At 41.4% G+C, this 22,633-nt stretch overlaps 1 protein-coding gene across 2 annotated transcripts in view; it reads left to right on the forward strand.

Annotated features, from left to right (window-relative positions):
• LPXN (leupaxin) overlaps window positions 1-22,633 on the forward strand; it is a 40,299-nt gene that overhangs the window by 6,963 nt on the left and 10,703 nt on the right. For both annotated transcript variants that reach the window (XM_019414458.2, XM_019414457.2), the window contains exons 2-7: window positions 2,180-2,337; window positions 7,952-7,998; window positions 14,824-14,923; window positions 18,363-18,530; window positions 19,451-19,624; window positions 19,707-19,788. In XM_019414458.2, the coding sequence (XP_019270003.1) occupies window positions 2,180-2,337; window positions 7,952-7,998; window positions 14,824-14,923; window positions 18,363-18,530; window positions 19,451-19,624; window positions 19,707-19,788 (729 nt within the window). The remainder of the gene's footprint in view (window positions 1-2,179; window positions 2,338-7,951; window positions 7,999-14,823; window positions 14,924-18,362; window positions 18,531-19,450; window positions 19,625-19,706; window positions 19,789-22,633) is intronic.

The following is a 22,633-nucleotide window of genomic DNA, read 5'->3' on the forward strand; positions in this document are numbered from 1 at the left end:
AACAGTGCTTATTTAAAGTATTGAATATTCAGTGTTCAATATTCCTCATTGTTTTCTTTTCATTGAAGTTCACACATTGAAATTAGTTGTGTTTCTTAAATCTCTTTTAATCTCAGTTTCCCCTTCATCTCTTTTTTTCCACTGCTGTTAGTTTTTGAAGGGTAGTTTGCCTTGAAGAGTTTAGCTCAGCTTGCTCATCTCTAAAATGATGCATAAACTTCAATATTTTTATGAGATGGGTGACTAAGAAAGATCTGTAGAAAATTTCACTTGCAAGAAATTACTAGATTTTTAAAAAAATTCCAGCTAGTTAATATGCAGTGTAATATTAGTTTCAGGCGTCCCATATAGTGATTCGACACTTACATATATCACCTGGGGCTCATCACAACAAGTGCGCTCCTTACTCCTCTTCACCTATTTCACTCATACCCCACCCACCTCCTCTCTGATAACCATCAGTTTGTTCTGTAGAGTTAAGAGTCTGGTTCTTGGTTTTCCTCTCTCTTTCCCTCCCATCCCCCACCCCCCGCCACGATCATCTATTTTGTTTCTTAAATTCCACATATGAGTGAAATCATATGGTATTTGTCTTTCTCTGACTTATTTCACTTAGCGTGATACTCTCTAGCTCCATCCACATCTTTGAAAATGGCAAGATTTCATTCTTTTTTTATGGCTGAATAATATTACATTGTATATACATACACCACATCTTCTTTATCTGTTCATCAGTTGGTGGACTTTTGGGCAGAAATGACTAAATCTTTTCTTATGCCGTTAATAAATACCCATCCCCCCTGATACCTAAAATAAATGAAAATCTGTTTTTATAATGACCTATGTAAAGTTCATTTTCCTCATCTGAGGACTTCAGACCTAGGCAGATCCTTAGAAATAATATAATCCACTGTTTTGCTAACTTAAAGAAAACATGACCTGTGGTAAGAAATCCACCACAGATCCACTAATGGATCTCAACCCACAATTTGAGAAAACTTGTAATAAAATGACTTGATTATGGGGATGAGGAAGTGACTTCAGAGAAGTCATGCCAGGATGGCCCCGAGAATCCACGTGAGGATGGGGACTGGAATTTTTGACTTGAAGTTAGTGCAGGGTCTGGGATCAGATAGTCCAGGATCAGTCAGACAAGGCTGCATCAGTAGTAGCTGATTTACAAAGCAAGGATGATAATATCACCTGCCTTAAAGCATTAGGATGACTAAATGAAATATATAAGTTCCTGAGCATAGTGCCTGTAATGTGTTGATTTTTATTAATTATTGTTAATTTCATCATAACAGAAAAGTGGTAGTGTGCTACTTGTAAAGTGCATTGGTTTTTCTGAAGAAAACTACAAGGGAAACAAGTCTCAAGTATTTGGATTGCAACATCTTGCTTGATTTTGCAATAGCTGTTTTCTCCATGATCCCTTTTTCCCCCCTATACTCTAAAAGACAGAATACTTCTACTTGGTTTTGACAGTTTTATCATGTGCTTGGTATGTAAGAAAAAAAATAATCAGAGTTAAGAATAAGTGTTACTGTCTTGGTATATTTATTTATTTTTTAAGTTTATTTTTTGAGAGAGAGAGAGAGAGCATAAATGGGGGAGGAGCAGAGAGAAGGAGAGACAGAATCCCAAGCAGGCTCCACGCCATCAGCACAGAGCCCTATGTGGGGCTCGAACTCACCAACTGTGAGATCATGACCTGAGCCAAGACTAAGAGTTGGACACTTAACCAACTGCATCACCCAGGTTCCCCACTGTCTTGGTATATTTAGAAAAAATGTAATATAATTACTTCTATTTTTCTGATAGGAAAAATATATAGGGATTTACTTTTTTCTTATTGGGGATCTTTGTAGGCCATCCACCCAAAATGAATGATAAGTATTAACACGCTGCATTATAAGAAGTCAAATTCTTGAGTGATGCTGTGAAATTGAATGCAACCCTAGGAAATAGGTCACAGTATGTGGAGGCATTAAACATCTTCTGGTAGAATAGACCACAGTCTTGAAGTAAAATATGGAATAAGAGAAGATATTTGAAAATAGCCCTAACCCAAAAGAAGAAGATGAATGGAGGCACAAGTGGGGATAATTAAGGAGGAAAATTATCCCAGAAGACTTCCATATTCTGTATTATGCTTCTCTTGTATCTTATAATATAGATGCCTTGTTGGAGGAACTGGAACGCTCCACTCTCCAGGACAGTGATGAATCCTCCAGCCCAGCTCCTCTTTCCCTGGATCAGCATTCCAGAAAGGAGACTGACCTTGCTGAGACTTCAGGTGTCCCTTCTGTTCAGAATGATACAAGTCCCTTGCTGGTAACTTTCATTTATTGGAGTACCTTGAATATAAGTGTTTGAGTGCATTTCTGAAAATTAATTGTATCTTACGTAGAGTGATGTGAGAGGAGAATCATATATCCAAGAAAAATCCCTCAATGGTAACTTAATGGTGGTTGTTTTTGGAAAGGAGGAGAATTGAGAAAATCATCATGGAAGAATAAATCTTTGAGAACTAAATTTTTTTCTAGTGAGGGCATGGTAACAGAGTCTTCCCTAATTTACTTGGAAAATTCTGATATTGCTGTCTCGGCATCAGAGATGCATGTTGCAGTATGACTGGAATTAACACTCCAGAAGACCAGGGATCACCTGGGCAAGGCCAGGTGGGAGCTCAGACAAGTCTTTTCAGGGTGACCTTCTAGGGCCACAACTTTCCACGTCTTATTTTCTGTTAAATGTATTAGGAAATTCAATTATTAGTATACCTAGAGATGATGACACTCTAGATGGTCCACTCTAGGGGACCAACAGAAACAAATTAAACTCAGATGGTATTTTTAAAAAAATCCAGAAATCCAATTTATCATTGTCTGGTTAGAGAGAGTCTAACCATCAAATAGAATAATAGATACCAGTATTTGCTATATACATATATAGGTATATATATATTTCCTTCCTATATGTAAGTCTACATGAATCTATGTTGTACTTAGGAGGTTGCTTGATGAGAATAGAATTAGTGTAGAAGAGGAATTAAGTAGTTTTCACATGTGGTGTTTTGAACTATGATATTCTGATTCATCCTTGTACACTTGGTATGAAATCACAGGTTGCACAGACATGAAATCTGAGCCTGTGGTTCCTTCCCCCTTTAATTGTTCCTCCCTCCAGCTATATACATACAGTTTTAAGGATGAACATTTATTTCTCTCCTAGGGAGCTACTGTCTCTTTTCCTCAATGCAAAATCATAGGCATAGGCTCCTAACTGGTCTGCTACCCTTGCCCCCAGCATTTTATTTTCAGAGTAGCAGCCAGAGTGATTCCGTAAAACTTAAATCAGATGATGTCATTCCTTTACTCGGAACCCCACAGTGAATTTCTATCTCCATTTGAAGCAAAAGCCAGCATCTTTACGCTGACCTTAGTGGGGTGACTATACGCTCGGTTCACTTGGACGAGCCCTGAGTTTATGCTTGTTTTCTTGACATCCTATTATTGGCTTTGGCATTTACCCTAAGGCTTACATATTTTAGGAAGTTTTCTTATTAGCGTTTTCTTATTAGTATTTACACTAAACCAGCGTGGGTTCATAGACCTCCATTTGGTTCTTCTGGCTTCTTCTAACACCTCATCTAGTAGTGTGTGAAATACATTCAGTGAACAGAATTCAAACTGTATTATGGCTGAATCCTAAAGATGGCTAATGACAACTCATCTCTCTTTCCCTGATCCTGTTCAGACACATCCTAACTGGCAAGCTCCTTTTCAGGGATAACATGCAGGGTGCGGGCCGTTAAAGCTAAAAGCTTAGGCACCGTCAGGGACAGCTAACACCTCTGGTTGCAGGTGATGGCAGGGGAACTTTGGAAGCTTTTTCCCCAGCCGGTCACTCTGTATAGCACCACTCATGCTCATGAGAAGCATGGACCCTCCTCAGGGTCAGAAAAAATATGGGAAACTGTGGCTTAATATCATACAAATTACGTGCAGGAAGTAGAGGCCAAGCATTCTCACCGCTGAGTGTAGTGTATTCTAAATGTTCTCATTAAAGCAGCTTTGTCCTTAATTGTGTATGTACAGCTATAGCTATTTGTTTTATTATTTGGCAATGCTTTTATTTTTGCAGCAGATGCTTTTAGCAGCATTTGGCTCACAACAAAACCAAATCCAGAATTACATGTTTAATTTTCTCAAGGAATTGATGATGAATGTGTAATTTGCACAAAATATTTGCCAACATTTCCTGCCCACCCCCGGTGGCAAGTAGAGATGTTAGTGCCCCTTAGAAGACAGGAAGACACAGCCATAGGGAAGAAACATCAGCATCTACTTCATAAGTTGCTCATGTAAAAAGAACGTGCCTGATGGTTTAGCATGTGCAGCTGCAGGAGGCATGTCTAACATGTCACAGTGAAGCACACCTTTGCATCTGCATCAAGTGTCGCTTCTAAACTGGTTTTGTTTAGTATCAGCTTCAAGGTTTCTTGTGCTTCTAACGGAAGTAAATGTGACGATTGAGTTGACTCCCTTTGCAAACCGTCAAATAATGTCAATTTTATATCCGTGCCACCAGAGACCTCAGAAAATTTGTTAATTCCAAAATGGTTTGATTTTTTTCCCCTCTAATTGAAAGGATCAAAATTCAGTATTTGGAAATTCATTCTTCCCTCAAAAGCAGAACATCTGACATTGTTAATGCCATTGTAAATTTAGTTGGGAAGTTCAACATTGAAGACAAAGTGGGTTATTGTGCGTGTGTGATCATATGAATACAAATTTTGATGGAGAACAGAATTGCCGTTAAAAAAAAAAGTTCCATATTAAAAAACCTATGCAGCAGAAATGTGCTTGAATTGGTTGTGATGTGCACAAAATTCCTGACTGCATCCAAGCTCCAGGATTCTACCAATCAAAATAGAAACTGCAAATGTCAAAATTTACAGATCTATATTTCCACCATCAGAGTATATATGTATCTAACTCATCCACAAAACTTCTGTGACAGAAGCTGATGTTGAATACGGAAACAACATTTCAGCATGGCTGCATGCATTTTCTCTCTGTATTGCCTGTCATCAATCAGATTTTAGAAATGCCTGAGCCTCTGAAAATAACATTTTGTAAAGCAACTTAAATATAGGTTGCATTATGTGGAAAATCAGTCAGAAATATTTAATCGAATTATTCAGTGAATGTAGCATGAAAATTCAGCTTTTGAAGCTTTCAGCAAGTTGCAATTATGTAAAACAAAGCTTGCAAAAAGGAAGGAGCTCAAATTTCTCTCTACAAAAGCTGGGGAGGAATTGAACAACTTAACAGATGAGAGCTCAAATGGTTTAATTACCTAATTTGAAAATTGTGCTTTGGAAAAAATCTTGTCTTTGATGGAGTTTCTAATTTTAATTGGATAAATTTATATTCTCCACCAGAATGGGATGAAATTGTGAAGGCCTATGATTTTGCAGTATCTACATTTGGCAAAATGTTGAAAAGAATCACAAAGAGATGACTTAGGAGCTCTGTCTTGTAAAAATATTATTGAAGAAAGGTGCTCTGGATGGAGGTAGAAATACAGCACCTGTGAAAATACTGGGGCAGAAATATTTATACATTTTAATATGAGAAACATTTGAGAATATCCTCCATTTAGCAGAATTTGCCCTGAACTTGTAGGCTCATCAACATCCAGAGTGGGAATATTTTCTCAATTAATTCTCAATATTATGGTCTACAGAGAAGCATCAGTTAAAAGTATCAATAACTTCAAAATATATTTATATATTATATATAAAATGCATATATATAAAATGCAGCTCCTTAACTAGTTTGCAATACTAAAAGATATGAAAATAATAAGATCATATTTTATTAAAAAAAATTTTTATTAGTTTATTTTGAGAGAGAGAGAGCAGAGGAGGAGCAGAGAGAGAGGGAGAGAGAATCTGAAGCAGGCTCCATGCTGTCAGCACAGAGCCCAATGTGGGGCTTGAACTCACAAACCTTGAGATCATGACCTCCTGAGCCAAAATCAAAAGTTGGACACTTAATTGAGTCACCTGGGTGTCCTAATAAGATCATATTTTTTAAAAAGACATCTTTCAGAAAAATTTCCACATCACAGTGTTAGAGACAACAATGGTTAACAATTAAGGTATATGAATCTATCTCAAGAAAAATTATTTACTGTGCTGTTTAAAAATGTTCAAATAATCAATATACAAGCTTTTTTTTTTTTTTTTTAACTTACTGTTTAGAGATGCCTGGGTGGCTCAGTCAGTTGAGTGACCGACTCTTGATTTCAGCTCAAGTCATGATCTCACGGTGTGTGAGGTTGAGCCCCACATCAGGCTCTGTGCTGACAGGGCTGAGCCTGCTTGGGATTCTCTCTCTCCCTCTCTCTCTGCCCGTCCCCCATTTGTGCTCTCTCTCAAAATAAATAAACATAAAAAAATTAATGCTTATAGCTATGTCATCTAAAAACATTCTAGAGAATTTTATTTTTTTAAGTTTATTTATTTTGAGAGAGAGGCAGAGAAAAAGGAGAGAGAGAATACTGAGCAGGTTCCTTGCTGTGAGTGCAGGGCCTGACGCAGGGCTTGAACTCACGAACCATGAGATCAGGAGCTGAGCCAAAATCAAAAGTTGGACACTTAACTGACTGAGCCACCCAGGCACCCCTAGACAATTTTATTTCGAAAATAAGTTTTCAAAAGAATTATTTTGTAGGGGCGTCTGGGTGGCTTAGTCGGTTAAGCATCGGACTTTGGCTCGGGTCATGACCTCACAGTTCGTGAGTTCAAGCCCCTCGTCGGGCTCTGAGATGACAGCTTGGAGCCCGGAGCCTGCTTCAGATTCTACGTCTCCCTCTCTCTCTGCCCCTCCCCCACTCACACTCCATCTCTGTCTCTCTCTCGAGAATAAACATTAATAAAAAAGAGAATTATTTTGTAGGTCCATCAATATAATAAAACCCAATTTTTGGTCGAGAAATACATATTTTTAAAGTTATATAGTATTAATTATTTTTGGTACCTACCCCTCTTTCGCTTTTAAGAACATCCCAGTTTGAACCATTATATGGTCACCCTACTTGCTTGATCTGGCCCCTTTTACTCCCTGTCCCTGTCTTGCCAGTTCACTGTGCTGCCCTGGCCGCCTTCCTGTTACATGGATGTTCCAGGGTTCCCCCCAATCTCCTTACTTCTCTCACCTTCTGTGAGTCCTTACTCAAGTGGCGCCTTCTCAGTGAGTCCTTCCCTGATCGACAGATATATTTTCCATTGCCATCTTTCTCCCATTTCTCATGCCCTCCCCCCTGACTAGTTTTACACGCTACTGAATTTATTCTATTTTCTTATTAATTTGTTCATTATCTGCTCTCACCACCATAATGTCAGAGGCAGAGGAGACAATTTTTGTTCGTTCATTTCATTTTCTGTTTTCATCGCTGCATCCCTGGCCCCGGCACATGACAGGCACCCAATAAATATTTGTTCAATAAATAAATGAGTTGCCGGTCAACTACCCTTTAGAGACACACATATTTTATTTTTTTGTATGTCAGAGTTAGCCATGATATAGTCTTCCCCTAGACAACATCCTGTCTAGGTAAAGGAATCGCTCTGATTCTTTTTGTCGGTTTTATGGTTCCTATCTGAGTACGATCAACTTCTCTATTTCAGTGCTTTTTAGGGCAGGGCGGGGGACGCTGTTACTTGTTCACATGCTGGCTGCTTCGAATTTGGCCTTCTGTTATGGGATGGCTGGTTTTGCTCTGCCTTGGGAAAGAAAATCTCAGAGATACGCTAGTTATCAGTCCTATTTAGAAGCTAACAACATCCTCTAATTCTGGGCATAGAGGAGTGACAACAGTCTCCCAGCAGAAACTCATTGTTTGCTCTTTCTTCTCTGTCACTTATATGTCTTAGGTACAGCTCGTGTATACGACCCATATCCAGGAGCCCAATATCTACAGGTATGTTTTTTATTCACTACCTTAAAATATTAAAGATATTAGATGATTGTTATCAATCTGGGTCTGGACAACAAGTTGCTTTGCATGCGTTCATTATTAGAACTCCGGCGACTTCCCTCCTCCCCTTTCCATAGTGTTTCAGCAGAGGTGGAGTTCTGCCAAGCTCACTTGGCAGTTTCTTAGGGTGCCTGCCTTCTAGACGGGCCGTCCAGGCTGGTGGGCGCCACTATTTCCTTCACCACCTGGAAAGGTGTAAATCGTTCGAGTCACCACACGTTTCGGCTGGGCTACTCCAAATATCACGCTCCAGTTCGCGGAAGAGGAAACACCTAAAGAAATTTCAGCAAGACGCCAACAAAACCAGAGCTAAGATTAGGGTCGACGTGAGACAAGAGGGTCTCCGCAGCAGACTGACGAATATATACTTCTAATGAATCTGTACTTCTTCTTTCTATAGTTGTTCAAGATTTATTTAGCTGGCGGGCGGGGGGTGGAGGGAGGGTGGATTTCCTTTTAAAAACATTACATATTGAAACAGATCCACTTACTAAACCGTTTCAACTGACCAAAGCAGAATCAACAGTCTGAGAAAATGAAAAAGGCTGTTTTTCTCATTCTCTCTTCAGGTAGTGCTTCACAGTTTGAAAAATCAGACAGCTTTCTGGGAAACAAATTGAAGGACTTCACAAATTAAAAGGGAAACGAGATAGCAAAAGCTCATGCTTGGTAGAGTACCACACCATACCTTATTTGGTTCTAGAATTGCAGCCGGTCAATAGTGCACACCCATGATGCCAAATAAGGGAAGGACCTGTGTTACTATGAAGTCTTTTTGTAACTTCCCACCTGAGAACACTTTCTACTTGGATGGGAGTAAGGCCAATTTATATTAATGTAATTGTCAATTCGTTCCAGTTCCAGGAGACTGCCTGGTGGGTTGCCCCCTAGACCACCCTATCCCTCCTTCTTGTAAAAAAAAAAAAAAAAAAAAAAAAAAAAAAATCCAAAGAAGCAAAACAACAATGAAACCGTGCCTGGCACACATAGGCTTTCAGTAAATGTTTGCTTTTTAAAATCTAGGAAACCAAGACTTCGATAGAAATATTAATGAAGACAGGAACATAGAACAGAAAAACCAGCACAACCAACAGCCAGTTTCCTATGTATCTGGCATTGCGATCAATTGATCGCATGCCAATGGAGAAGACTCACATCGTTTTCCCCTCAGACCTATTTCTTTCTCTTGTCTTGCTCCGGTCTGTATTCCGGGGGCGCTGACCCCTGTAGGCTGGGTTTTCCAGGCTCCAGGATCAGTTGGCTTTCGCTGGAGGGTGAAAGGCAGGGAAATTCAGGGTATTTCCTCCCCTAATCTCTCTCCACAGTGTTGGGGTCAGCAGCTACATGTCCTTTCTGGCTTCAGCTGGAGCAAAACAGGCCTACTGTGGTTCCATTCCAGCTTGTACCTTGGCCTCTGGCTCTTAGTAACTCCCCACCCCCTCGCTTAATGGCTTTCTGCTGTGGCTAATCTTTTGCATTACCTCAGTATCTGTTTGCCTCTTTAGTTATCCCATCACCTGTGTAATCAAATTTCTGGATTAAATTCCTTTGGCTTACTCCCAGAGTGCTTGTATTTTCCCGAGTGGGCCTTGACTGATACACTTTCCCCAGTACCGAATGACGCTTGCTGTGTCGATCTGTATGGGAGACTGATATGAAATCCAGGTGGCCTAGTAAATAAGCAATAGCCTGGAACACATCCCTAAGGCTGGTATAACTCAGAGCTGATAAGGCTCGCCGGTGTGGACAGAGCGTGAGACTCAGAAACTAGATGCCTGCATGCTGCTTCCACCGTTTCCTCTGGCTTGCTTAAATGAACCAAACACTGCTTTCAACCTTGAGACTGTATTCAATACTAGTGGCATGTGTAGCCATGTAGTAATATTTCTACTGTAGTTATATATCAAAGCAATGTGAAGGATAATTTAGAAACGTATACACGAACAAAAATAATTTTGGTAAGAAGGAGGAGAAACACCAATCATAAAAACATCGCAGAGGAATGAATAGGGGAAGATTCCAGCGAACGAAGCCCCTCACGTGAGGAATCTGTATTCTTTTGACAGCACAGAGCCTGCTTGGGATCCCCTCTCTCTTTCTGCCCCTTCCCCTGCTCTCTCTCTCTCTTCAAACAAACAAACATTTTAAAACAAACACCACACCTCTTGTATTTGTATATTATTAAAACCTCTAACTCACGAATTAAACTGTTGCCCATGACACAGCAAAGCACTTTTACCACCTTCAGGAAGTGAGGGGACCCATCAAAGGAGCTCTCATTTGGAGCTTCCTCTCTTTTTAGGAACACTTCCTGTAGTGATGGAATCACCGACTCTTCTGACCTTTCCATTCTTATTTAGAACATTATGTTGTTGATCCGGTTACTCTTAAGGTATCACACCAAGGGTTTCTCTTTCCATACGGCACCAGAAGTCTTGCTAAAAAGCAGTAAGAAGTGTTTTGGATAAGCACCAGTGTGCGCCGACTGTGAGGTAGACAGGTTTTTAGGATTATACAGACCCACATAAGAAACTACATTTCTTCTACACTGGGAAACAGGGCCGAGAATGTGCGGACAGCCTGGCTGCCTTTTGCACACAAGACACACGCCTATGGCAGCAATGACGAAGGGGTCATGACCCCAAAGTGTCCTGAGGCTGAGCCTCTCTGTGCTTCCTTGGAAGCCTCTAAGGATTGAATCAAGCACTTGTCTACTTGAACATTTTTGTTCCTCAATTAAAAAAACAAAAAACAAAACAAAACAAAAATTATTTCTGGCAGGAGGCCCTGTTGTACCTAAAAGACAAAATCTTTTCTCTTCAGAGGGGGAGACATCCACTTCCTCCTCCATTTTTCTTACTGTTAAATACTCAAACGGAAGTAGGTCAGTAGTGGGACATGTTGTGCCCAAAAGACAGTCTTTTTTTCCTTAAGAGAGGAATGTTATCAATCACATTATTAGTCTTTCAAATTTTTGGCTAAGGGATAAAAACTGGAATCTCACTGTTGAATTTGCATGATAAAGATCTAGATCAGCATATTTTTATACAGTAATAAACAGTCAAATTTCCTTTTCTGAAACTTGCTTTTTTAAAAAATCTTTAGCTCATTTTTCTATTAGCTTGTCTTACTGATTTGCAGACTTTAATATTTGAATATTATTTATGTTTTAAGTATTTATGTATGTTGAATTTTTTTTGAAATTAGCTCTGTTGATGTTTTGGTTTTTTTTTTTTTTTGCTTTCACTTTAAGTTTCATGCCTTTCTTAGGAAAGCCTTCATTACCCCAAATTATAAAAAAAAATCTTCCATTTTCTTTTACTCCTTTTATGTTTAAATGTATTTATGTCTTTAATTCATTTAAAACTTACTCACGTGCAAAGTTTGTTAAAGATCTAAATTTATTGTTTCAAGTAGGCTGTCGTGCATTTTGTGTCTACTACTTTGCTTATGAGGATCTGAAATGCCACATTTACCATATGCAAAGTTCTCATGGTTCAGGAGTCTGTTTCTGGGCTGTGTCTGCTCCAGTCCTCTGATTTGTTGGCTGAGCTGTTTCTTTTCCAACATCACACACATTTGATTGTCACTTTATAGGACAGCACATCTATCGAGACATCTTCCCTCCTCACCTCTTTTTACAAAATGATCTTGAGTGTTCTGGCCCATGAATCTCAGCGTCAGCTTATTAATGAACTTGAATAATTCTCTTAAGATTTCTTTAGGAATTACATTGAACTTATAGTTTAATGGGAGAAACTGACATCGTATTATGCATCATTACTTAGGCATGTCTTGTATGTCTGCCACTGATTTTTCTTCACAGAAGCCTTGCACGGTTCTTGTTAGAGTTATTCTTTTTTTTTTTTAAGTTTATTTATTTTTGAGACAGAGAGAGACAGAGCATGAACGGGGGAGGGGCAGAGAGAGAGGGAGACACAGAATCGGAAGCAGGCTCCAGGCTCCGAGCCGTCAGCCCAGAGCCTGACGCGGGGCTCGAACTCACGGACCGCGAGATCGTGACCTGAGCTGAAGTCGGACGCTTAACCGACTGAGCCACCCAGGCGCCCCTGAGTTATTCTTTAATATTTTATATGTTTTTTTGGTGGTGTTGTGAACATGTGCTTTTTCCCCAACGGACTCTCAAATTGGCTACTGATGTCTATAGGAAAGAGACTAATTATTTCACTGTATTCCTGTACCTAGTAACCATCCTGATATTTTCGATACATTCTAATAGTTGTCCAATCATTTATCTTACATTTTCCAGGTAAGTGATTATATCATCTATTTAAAAAAGAAAATAAACGGGTGCCTGGGTGGCCCAGTTGGTTAAGCATCCAACTTCAGCTCAGGTCATGATCTCACTATTCATGGGTTTGAGCCCCACGTAAGGCTCTGTGCTGACAGCTTAGAGCCTGGAGCCTGCTTCGGATTCTGAGTCTCTCTCTGTCCCTCCCCTGCTCGTGTTCTTTCTCTCTCTTTCTCTCTCAAAAATAAATAAACATTAAAAAAAATTTTTTTTAATAAAAAATAAAATAGGAATGAGAAGGCTTTGCCTTTTTCTTTCCAATATATAAGTCTCTTATTTTTACTTTTGAATGCATTTAGTAATGCAATCTGGAATAATATTGCAGACCAGCAGTGATAGTAGGATCCTTGTCCTCCTCTTAATTAGAAATGTGTTTAGTATTTGACCATTAAATATGAGGTTCACTGTAGATTTCTTATATTTTATCAGGTTATAAAACTTCTTTTCCTCCATCTTCAACAACAGGAATGGTGGTGGATTGTGTAGTTCAGCACCTATCAATATGTTTGTAAAGCTTTTTCTATTTTTTAGTATAATGAATTACATTAATCCTTTTTCTAATGTTGAACCATGCTTAAAAGACTGGCATAACACTATCTAGCCAGGATGTTTTTAAAACATATTTCTGCTGTCTTTATTAAGCTGCCCCCACCACCCCATCCCACATACACACATTACACGCACACTGTTCTCTCTTTGTCTGGTTCTAGTATTGCGTTTCTGTGATATTTATAGACCTTATTTGGTGATTTTCCATATTTTTCTGTGAACTTGGAAATTTACACAGTGGTCCAAAAAACCCAGTTTTTGTTTGTTTTCTTTTTCAGTAATTCATGCTCTTACTCCTTCTGTTTAGTTATTTTAGTTTTGGTGGGTTTCTTTTTTTTTTTTTTTTTTTTCTTTTTTTTGAGATTCTTGAGTTGGGTGTTTTGTTTATTGGTTTCTATTCTTTCTTATTTTTCAATATCACACTTCAGTCCATTATATCTTTTTATTTCTTAAAAAATTTTTTTTTACATTTATTTATTTTTGAGAGACAGAAAGAGACAGAGCACAAAAGAGAGAGAGAGAGAGAGACGCAGAATCTGAAGCGGGCTCCAGGCTCCGAGCTGTCAGCACAGAGCCCGACAGCTGAGCTCGAACCCACGAACCATGAGATCATGACCTGAGCTGAAGTCGGACACCCAACCGACTGAGCCACCCAGGCACCCCTCCTTTTATTTTTTACTTTTAATTTTTTTAAATTTTATTGGAGAGAGAGAGAGAGAGAGTGCACGATTGAGGGAGAGGGGCAGAGAGAGGGAGATAGAATCCCAAGCAGGCTTCACACTCAGCACAGAGCACACATGGGGCGCAATCCCACAACCCTGGGATCGTGACCTGAACGGAAATCAAAAGTTGGAAGCTCAGCCAACCGAGGCACCCAGGTGCCCCTATATTTTTTCCTTTTAATAACATATCGCTTTTGACTCTGAAGGGTGTTTGTGTGTGTGTGTACGTGCTTCCGTTGCGATTTCTAGATAGGTTGAAAATTCAGTTTATTTTCTTTCTTCATCACAAGAATTGTTGGAAGTGTTTTATTTTTTTCTTAGGTGGGTAGATTTCTTATGATTAATCTGTACTTTTATTAAAGCAATAGAAGAATATGGTCTGTATTATTTACTTCTTAGAATTTATTGAACCTTATTCTGTGTTCTTGTACACAGTTAATTTTACTAACAACTCGGCAAGTATTTGAATAGACTGTATTCAGTTTCGTGGGTCCAAATTGTATTCATCAATAATTTACTCCCAATTATATGGATGTGAAACCAATATTATGTACATTGTCTAAACTCGATCAGTGATCTTTTTTCTGTAAAAGGCAGACAGTAAATATTTTAGGCTTTGTGGACCACAAGGTCTCTGTTGGAACTATCCAACTGTGTAAGAAAGCAGCAGTCAACAGTGTGCAAATGAACAGTCATGGCCAAATTTGGCCCTTGGACCTTAGTTTGCTGATGCTTGCTCTTTATTCTTATTTAGTGTTTGTCTTTCGCCTGACAGTAAGTGAGAGAAGGTGTAATAATTTATAATTTAAAAAAGAATGCTATGATAATAAAAAATATATATTGGGCCATTATCTTCAAGCCATTTTTAGAAGCTGCTTTGCACCTGACTGTTGGGGGAAAACGTCCTGCCAGCTACATGTCCGGAGCATCTCTTCATGGACTTGAGAACAATGGTCAGCTTTTGAGATGACCAGAGGAGGACACGGAGACAAAAATGCAGGGAGACCGTGTTGAGATTTTTAGCCCACTACCTACTTTTTAAATACTCTCTCTAGTTTTACTCACACTGAAGGGGTTAGTAATTAAAATTGCATTTTCTGGTATTTTATGTGTGGCTTAACATTTATCTGAGTGTTGATGTGTTAGGATTTGTTTGGTTGTTTTTTTTTTTTTCTCTCCCTACAGTGAGGTCCAAGAGCCAAACAAAGCCCAGCTGCCTCCTAAAACCTCAGCAGCTGCCCAGCTGGATGAGCTTATGGCCCACCTGTGTGACATGCAGACCCAGGTGAGCATAGTTCCTGGGTGCATCTCTGTGGACCTCAGCTCTGCATCCCCCTTCGGAACTCTCAGCTGTCATTCATTTTCCCAGACTAAATTTAATTCAACCGTGAATTTAACTTTGTGGGATGTATTATCTGGGCACAAAAGATAATATGATATGGGCTCTGATCTCAAGGAGTGTGCAATGTGCTTGGTAAAGGGAAGCATAAGCCTGTGCAACATTTATAGAATAAAACACAGATGGGTTATCAAAATATACACAACAAACGTTAGGAAGGTAGAGAGGTCAAGGAGATTTTATCAGAGGTGGGGATGGGGTGTGGGATGGACTCTGAAGAATGGAAACAGTTTGGACACAGATGAGAGAGGAGGCCCTTCCAGTTGGGCATGAGCCTATGAGGGCGCAGGCATCTGAGGCTGGATGGAATGTGACAGGACCTTCAGAGACCCGCCTGAGTGGGACCGCGGAGGGCAAGCTGCGGCAGAGCCAGGGAGATCAGAGTGTGGCTTTGAAAGTAGGGAGGAGGAGGAGTCCTGAGCCCCATACTCTGATAAAATCTGCCACCTCCTTCTGGCCTGTAGAGAGTGAGTGGTGAGCTCATGTGGCCTGGCAGGGGATAGAAATCAGAGAAGTGGACTTTAAGAATTTACTAAGGGAAGGGGCACCCGGGTGGCTCAGTTGGTTAAGTGTCAGACTTCAGCTCAGGTCATGATCTTGCAGTTTGTGAGTCTGAGGCCTGCAGTCGGGCTCTGTGCTGACAGCTCAGAGCCCAGAGCCTGCTTCGGATTCTGTCTCCCTCTCTCTCTCTGCCCCTCCCCTGTTCATACTCTGTCTCTCTTTCTCGAAAGTAAATAAACATTAAAAAAAAATTAAGAATTTATTAAAGGAAATATCTAGAATTCTTTCTTTCTTTTTATTCTTATTTATTTTTGAAAGAGAGAGAGAGTGGGCGAGCATGAGCGGGAGGGAGGGGCAGAGAGAGAGGAGACAGAATCCCAAGAAGGCTCCATGCTGTCAGCACAGAGCCCAACATGGAGCTCGAACTCCTGAACCGAGAGATCATGACCTGAGCCAAAATCAAGGAGTTGGACGCTTAACCAACTGAGCCATCCAGACACTCCTCATCTAGAATTCTTAAAGTAGAGAATCCAGCCACTCTAAATTGGTTGGAAGCTTTGATATGCCCACATGAAGTGACTAAGACAAGGCAGTATATAAAAAGGTGTGTGACTGGGGAGGTCAGGAACCTTATCTTTGTGGCTCACCTTTGGACTCCCAATGCCTGCACAGTTCCTGACACATTACAGGAACAGATGAATGAACATCAGAAACAAATTTTCTTCCATGCCTGGGTACATTCAAAACTGGGTACATTCCTCAGTGCATTGTACCGCTGTAAGTACTAGGACAAAAAACAAAAAAAAAAATCTACACTAGGAGTTTTAATTATGTTGTGTTTTCTAATTGATTTAGCATGTGTCATGGTTTATTTACGTTTAAAAAATATCTGCTCAACTGGGTGTTGTATGGAAACCAATTTGACAATAAATTTAATATTAAAAAAATAAAAAAAATAAAAGATATCTGCTCATTTCTTGAATGGGCCATACATTCATGTTGTACAAAAATCAAAGGTGGAAAAGTTTGCAGTGAGCTATTTCCCTCTCAGCCATGTCCCCAGCCATCCAGTTCTGCTTGTTTCTTACATACTCATTCGGAAGTGTTCTGGAATATATAAGCAAGTAGACGTGGGTGTGGATAGATATATATGCATGGATATGTATATACATATACAATTGTGTTTTTTTTACCTACTTAATAGGGATGGCCCTTTTGGGCCTTCTAGATGTTAACCTTTTGAACACTAATCTCTTCAACATTAAGTAACATTCTATAATAGAGGAGGGAGGAAATCTGTCAGATGATAAGTTTCTTGAAGGGAAATGAGCATTTTGGATTAGTGAGATAATGTGAAGTTATTTCTGGCAGTAAAAATAGGATACGAAGGCAGACAGTAACAGATCGTATATATTCAGGAGACTGCAGGGAGCCTGGCTGGCCTTAGACAATGGAGGCTTTTAGTGACTAATGAAAGATGAGATTGGAAAGGTAAAGTGAGGGCAGCGGATGGGAGGCTTTGAAGGTCTGTCTAGTGCATGCAAATCTGATGCCATGGAGGCCGTAGGGAGAGCACCTGTTTCCTGATCAGGAAGTATTAGGTAGATGGTAGTAGTAGCTCGGTCGGAAAGGAGTAGAGAGAGACAGAATCAGGACACGGAGTGATGAAGGACGAGCTGGGCATCTTTTTTGTAATTTGAGGCTTTTCCTTTGAATGGATTATAATAACTACCTTGGGGTTTTGCTTAAATAAATCCAATCCATCAGCAAGTCTCATATGACAGCTTCTCACCACCTTCTCCCCTAACACGGGACCAAGTCATTCTTTCTGGTTTGAACTGTTAACAATAATCTCCTTCCTAGCTGGTGCCTTTCCACTCTTGCTTGTCTACACTTAATCCCTCACTCAGCTACCATGGGGATCCTGTAGATCAGATTCTTTCACTCTCATGCTTGAACTCCTCCAGAGGCTCCATAACCCTTGGGATAAAACCTGAGTTTACCATGAGGGCCCAACATGATCTTTGCCTCTCTGTCCATCGTCTTCTGCTGCCACACTTACTCTTACTCCCTCTACTCCAGCTCCCCTGACCTTCCGACTTTTCCCCTAACTTTTCTCCTCCTCTGGGCCTTCCTTCCTTTTGGAATGCGTTTCCCATGAATAGCAATATTTCTGGGCCCTTCCGTACATCATGAAATATCTGTGCAAATGTCACCTTCCTTAGACAGTCTTCTCTGATCACCTTCATCTAAATCAATTCTCTCTCACCATCCCACCCTCTGTTACTCTTGTGTCGGTGTAGAACTTATGTCTTATCCCTACCTGATGTTACATCATATACTTATTTCATTGTTTATCGTCTATCACCTAGAGAATATAAACTCCACGTGGGCAGAATCTAGGTCACCTTGGACATTGCTCTATGCCAAGAGCCTGGGGCTGTGACCAGCACAAACTAGGTGCTCAAAAAACATTGCAGAATAAATGGGTAAAAAGAAGATATGATTAATTGTTGACCTATGGTCATTGTAGGAGTGAGGAAAAGTGTCATCTTCGTACACTTGATTTCCCACGGTCAGAAAAGATTTACAAATGAAGGATGATTACTCCTATTTCATCTGGCCTGAGGAGTTTAGGATAAAAGGGAGATGAAAGCATTTTTATTGGTGTTACAATGTTGACTCTTCCAGTACCTTGGAGGGAGGTTAGGTACAGAAGAAAGGATCCGTCAGTAGAGGTGAGCTTACAGGTCATGAAGAAGATGCCAAGGAAGGGAAATGTACATGACACTGATTGTTTTTGTGGTTCTCTCCCGGGTGCCAGGTTGCAGCGAAAGCAGATGCCAGCAAGAAGCACTTAGCAAACAAGCAGGATCAGAAAGCCTCCCTGGACTCAATGCTGGGGGGGTTGGAGCAGGACCTGCAGGACCTTGGAATTGCCACAGTGCCCAAGGGCCACTGTGCTTCCTGTCAGAAGCCGATTGCTGGCAAGGTGGGATGGGCCAAGACGTTGGTCCTACAGCCATCTGTCTGTGTGTATGTCTGTGTCTGCCTCACCAAAGATTGCTCTATGGCCTTCTATTCTACGACATCTTAGTAATAGTTAATAACTACCCATCCCTTACAGTGCTCCAGACACTGAGTTAAGCACTTTGCAAGTATTTCCTCATTTACCGGTCACATCAGCCCTTCAAGGGACACTCTATTATTGTTCCTTTGGAAAGATGAGGGAAACAAGGGCTCTGGGATGTTAACTGGCATGTATGTCCAAGGTCTAGAAAGAGGAGGAGGTAAGATTTGAAGCCCAGGAGAGCCTCACTGCCGCGTGTGACTCTGAACCACTTTTCTGTCCTGCCTGTCCTGGGAGGGAGTCTCCCCCTGCTCCCTCTGTGCCAACTTCCCGCTCAAGTTGATTGATTATGATTTCTGCTGACTCAGCTCCAAATCGTGGCCGCAGCCTCCTGCTGTGTCATCCTTCACCAAAACCCACAGCAAAGGGCTTTGGTGTGGGGCGTGAGATGAGGTGTTCAGATCAGAGGAACAAAAACCCTCATCTGGCCTTTTCCTCTTCCAGGGATCCCTTCCAGGCCACCGTAGTCATCCCTGTCTGTCACTGCTGTGCTCGATTTTGCTTCCCCCACCCTCCGGAGCTGTGTAGCGGCAACCAACACCTAACAGACTTTTATCAGCAAGATTGGTCAGGAAACTGGGCACCCCTCTGGCTCTCCATAATGCAGGGGCAACAGACCCCGTAGGTGGGACCTGGGTCTAGGCCTCCGTGTTGCGTAACCCCAGGGGGGCGCCGTTTACACGAAGTACCGTGCGCCAAGCGCTGTTCAGAGCTGTGCAACCTGTAGGCCCTAGGTCACCCGGCTGCAGTCTCACGGTGGCCCAACTTCATTTCCTCCCCAGGCGATCCACGCTCTGGGGCAAGCGTGGCACCCGGAGCACTTCGTCTGCGCTCACTGCAAAGAGGAGATTGGCTGCAGCCCCTTCTTCGAGCGCAGTGGCTTGGCCTACTGCCCCAAGGACTACCACCACCTTTTCTCCCCGCGCTGTGCTTACTGCGCTGCTCCCATCCTGGACGTGAGTCATCCTCCTTCTCCTGCCGGGGCTCGTGGGTGATAGAACTGCAGCCCTCTGACGTCTCTGTGTGTTCCTTTTCCAGAAAGTGCTGACGGCAATGAACCAGACCTGGCATCCGGAGCACTTCTTCTGCTCGCACTGCGGAGAGGTGTTCGGGGCGGAAGGTATCGCTCTTCCTTGGTCGGTTGTGGTCGTCGTGGTTCCGGCCGCTGGCAGCAAGCGCCCGTTTCAGTACTCTATGCCGTCCTTCCCCGCCTTTCCCCAGCATTTAAAAATTTTGTTCGAATTGGTTTAAAATTTTTTTTTTAATGTTTGTTTATTTTGGAGAGAGACACAGAGTGTGAACGGGGGAGGGGCAGAGAGAGAGAGACACTGAATCGGAAGCAGGCTCCAGGTTCCGAGCTGTCAGCACAGAGCCCCAGGCCGGGCTCGAACTCAGCCTGAGATCCTGACAGGAGCTGAAGTGGGGCGCTTAACAGACTGAGCCACCCAGGCGCCACTAAACTGTTTTTTTAAATCAAAGAAATACTAATGCAAAACCTCAAATATCGGAGCGCCTGCGTGGCTTAGTTAAGTATCTGACTTCAGCTTAGGTCATGATCTCATGGTTGGTGAGTTCCAGTCCCACACATCAGGTGAGCTCGAGCGCCCCTTTGGGTGAGCCCCGCTTCTCTCTCTCTCTTTCTCTCTAGCTCTCTCTCCACCCCCTGCCTCTGCCCATCCTGGGATTTTCTCTGCCCCTTGCTCACCTGCGCCCCACACCCCCCTCGAAAAAAAAAAAAAAAGCTCAAATATTACATTAAGGGTAATACTGAAAAAGATCAATCACTTGCTTTTCCTTTCTCCACCCCCAGATCCAGTTATCCTCTCCAAATGTTTTCAGCTTTTTTCTTCTGTTATGTACTTGTGTATTTTAAGGAATATACTTATATTACCATACATTGATTTTTTTTTCCTTAATTTTAACCATTACATATTAAGTTTCTACAGGGGAGGATGAGAATTTACTATCCCACTTACCCTCAACACACTCTCCCCCCCCCCCCCCATTCTCTCAATGTAAAATCAGGTCATAATTACAGGTCAGACCAGTATTCAGTGTGCACACATTGACAACCATGGAAATATTGTTCATTGTTAAGCCTTGTAGCAAACTGTGGTTAGAGCAGAGCACAGATTTTAAAACTGTTGTTTTTATATTATAATGTTTATTTTTGAGAGAGAGAGAGTGCTCGTGGGCACAGAGGAGGGGCGGAGAGAGGAGACACAGAATCCGAAAAAGGCTCCAGGCTCTGAGCTGTCGGTGTGGAGCTCGTCGTGGGGCTCGAACTCACAAACTGAGATCATGCCCTGAGCTGAAGTCAGCTGCTTAACCCACTGAGCCACCCAGGTGCCATGGAGCAGAGCACAGATTTTAGTGTCAGACTGCCCAAGTTCGAATCTGGGCTGCGGTATTTATTAGCTATATGATATCATTCAAGTCATTTAACACTCTGTATCTCGTTTTCTTCATCATGGGCCCAGTACTAATTACCTCACAGGGTAATTATGAGGACTTTGAGGTGCAATGGCAGTTTTGTGTTTAGAACAGTGCCCAGCACTTGGAGACACAGTAAAAATTAGTTTTACTATCATGGTATCCTTTTCATATAAATTAATTTTCTCCCTGAAGTTAATATTTAGATTTCTTTTTCACTGGCTCAATTTTCATTGTACCTAGCTCTAATTTATCTGACAGAGTTGTGGAATCATTCTCAAAATGGTCAGCCACATCTGGTAGTCAGTCAGTTCCACTCATTTTGCTTTGGGGACGTCTGCCCTCCCACCGCAGCCTGAAATGCTTCCTCCTCAGGCCTGCTGTGAAGCACTTATTCTGGGTCATTATCCTGGGAATTTCTTTTACTCCTTTACTCCCTTTTTTGTTGGATCCTCTGTTTCCTGGATCCCCGGTCTTTTACTGCCTTTACGTTGGTGGAACAGCTCCTAGGAAAAGAGGAGTAAGAAGTAAAAGTCTTGAGACCTTGAATATCTGAAAATACTGTTATTCTGTGGTCTACCTTGAGTTGCCTGGACATAGAATTCTAGGTGAAAGGATTTCCCCCTCGAATTCTCAACACACGGCTTCCCTGTCTTCCAGCTTCCATGGTTGAGATGTCTTTATTAAGCTTCTGTTCTTATTCCTGATACTCACTGTGTGATCTGTTTTTCTCTCTTTGCAAGTTTTCTTTTTCTCCTTTCTTCTGAATTATCTTGATTTTTTTCCCCTGACTTCTTCTTTTTATGTTTGTTTTGAACTAGTATGACTCACACATGGAATCAGAAGGCTTCTTTCTTTTGTTTGTGTTTTTTTTTCCTGTCTTTTTAGGATTAACTCAGTAGGAAAACAATTCAACTGTCTCCTAAATAAAAATTTGGGCAGTCCCATGTCATTTCCAGTGACTCTTAATGAACAGTTATTTTTTTTTTAAGTTTATTTATTGGGGCACCTTGGTGGCTCAGTCGGTTAAGCATCCAACTTCGGCTCAGGTCATGGTCTCACAGTTCGTGAGTTTGAGCCCCACATCCGGCTCTCTGTTGTCAGCGCAAAGCTTGCTTTGGATCCTCTGTCTCCCTCTCTCTCTGCCCCTTCCCCAGCCATTCTCTCTCTCTTTCAAAAATAGGTAAACATCAGAAAAATCACATTTATTTATTTATTTATTTATTTATTTATTTATTTATTTAGAGAGCACATGTGTGCATAAACAGGGGAGGGAGAGAATCCTAAGCAGGCTCTGCACTGTTAGAGTGGAGCCCAATGTGGGGCTCAAACTCCTGAACTGTGAGCCCAAAGCAAGAATTGGAGGCTTAACCTACTAAGCCACCCAGGCACTCCCTTAATAAACAGTTATAAATAGAAAATCAGTTTAAAACACAAAACACCTGGGGTGCCTGGGTGGCTCGGTCAGTCAAGTGTGGGACTTTGGCTCAGGTCATAATTTCATGGTTCTTAGGTTTGAGCCCCATGTCGGG

The sequence above is a fragment of the Panthera pardus genome, unplaced genomic scaffold (genome assembly GCF_024362965.1).
Source record: "Panthera pardus isolate Hobbes unplaced genomic scaffold, ASM2436296v1 HiC_scaffold_12, whole genome shotgun sequence".
Taxonomy (NCBI): Eukaryota; Metazoa; Chordata; class Mammalia; order Carnivora; family Felidae; genus Panthera; species Panthera pardus.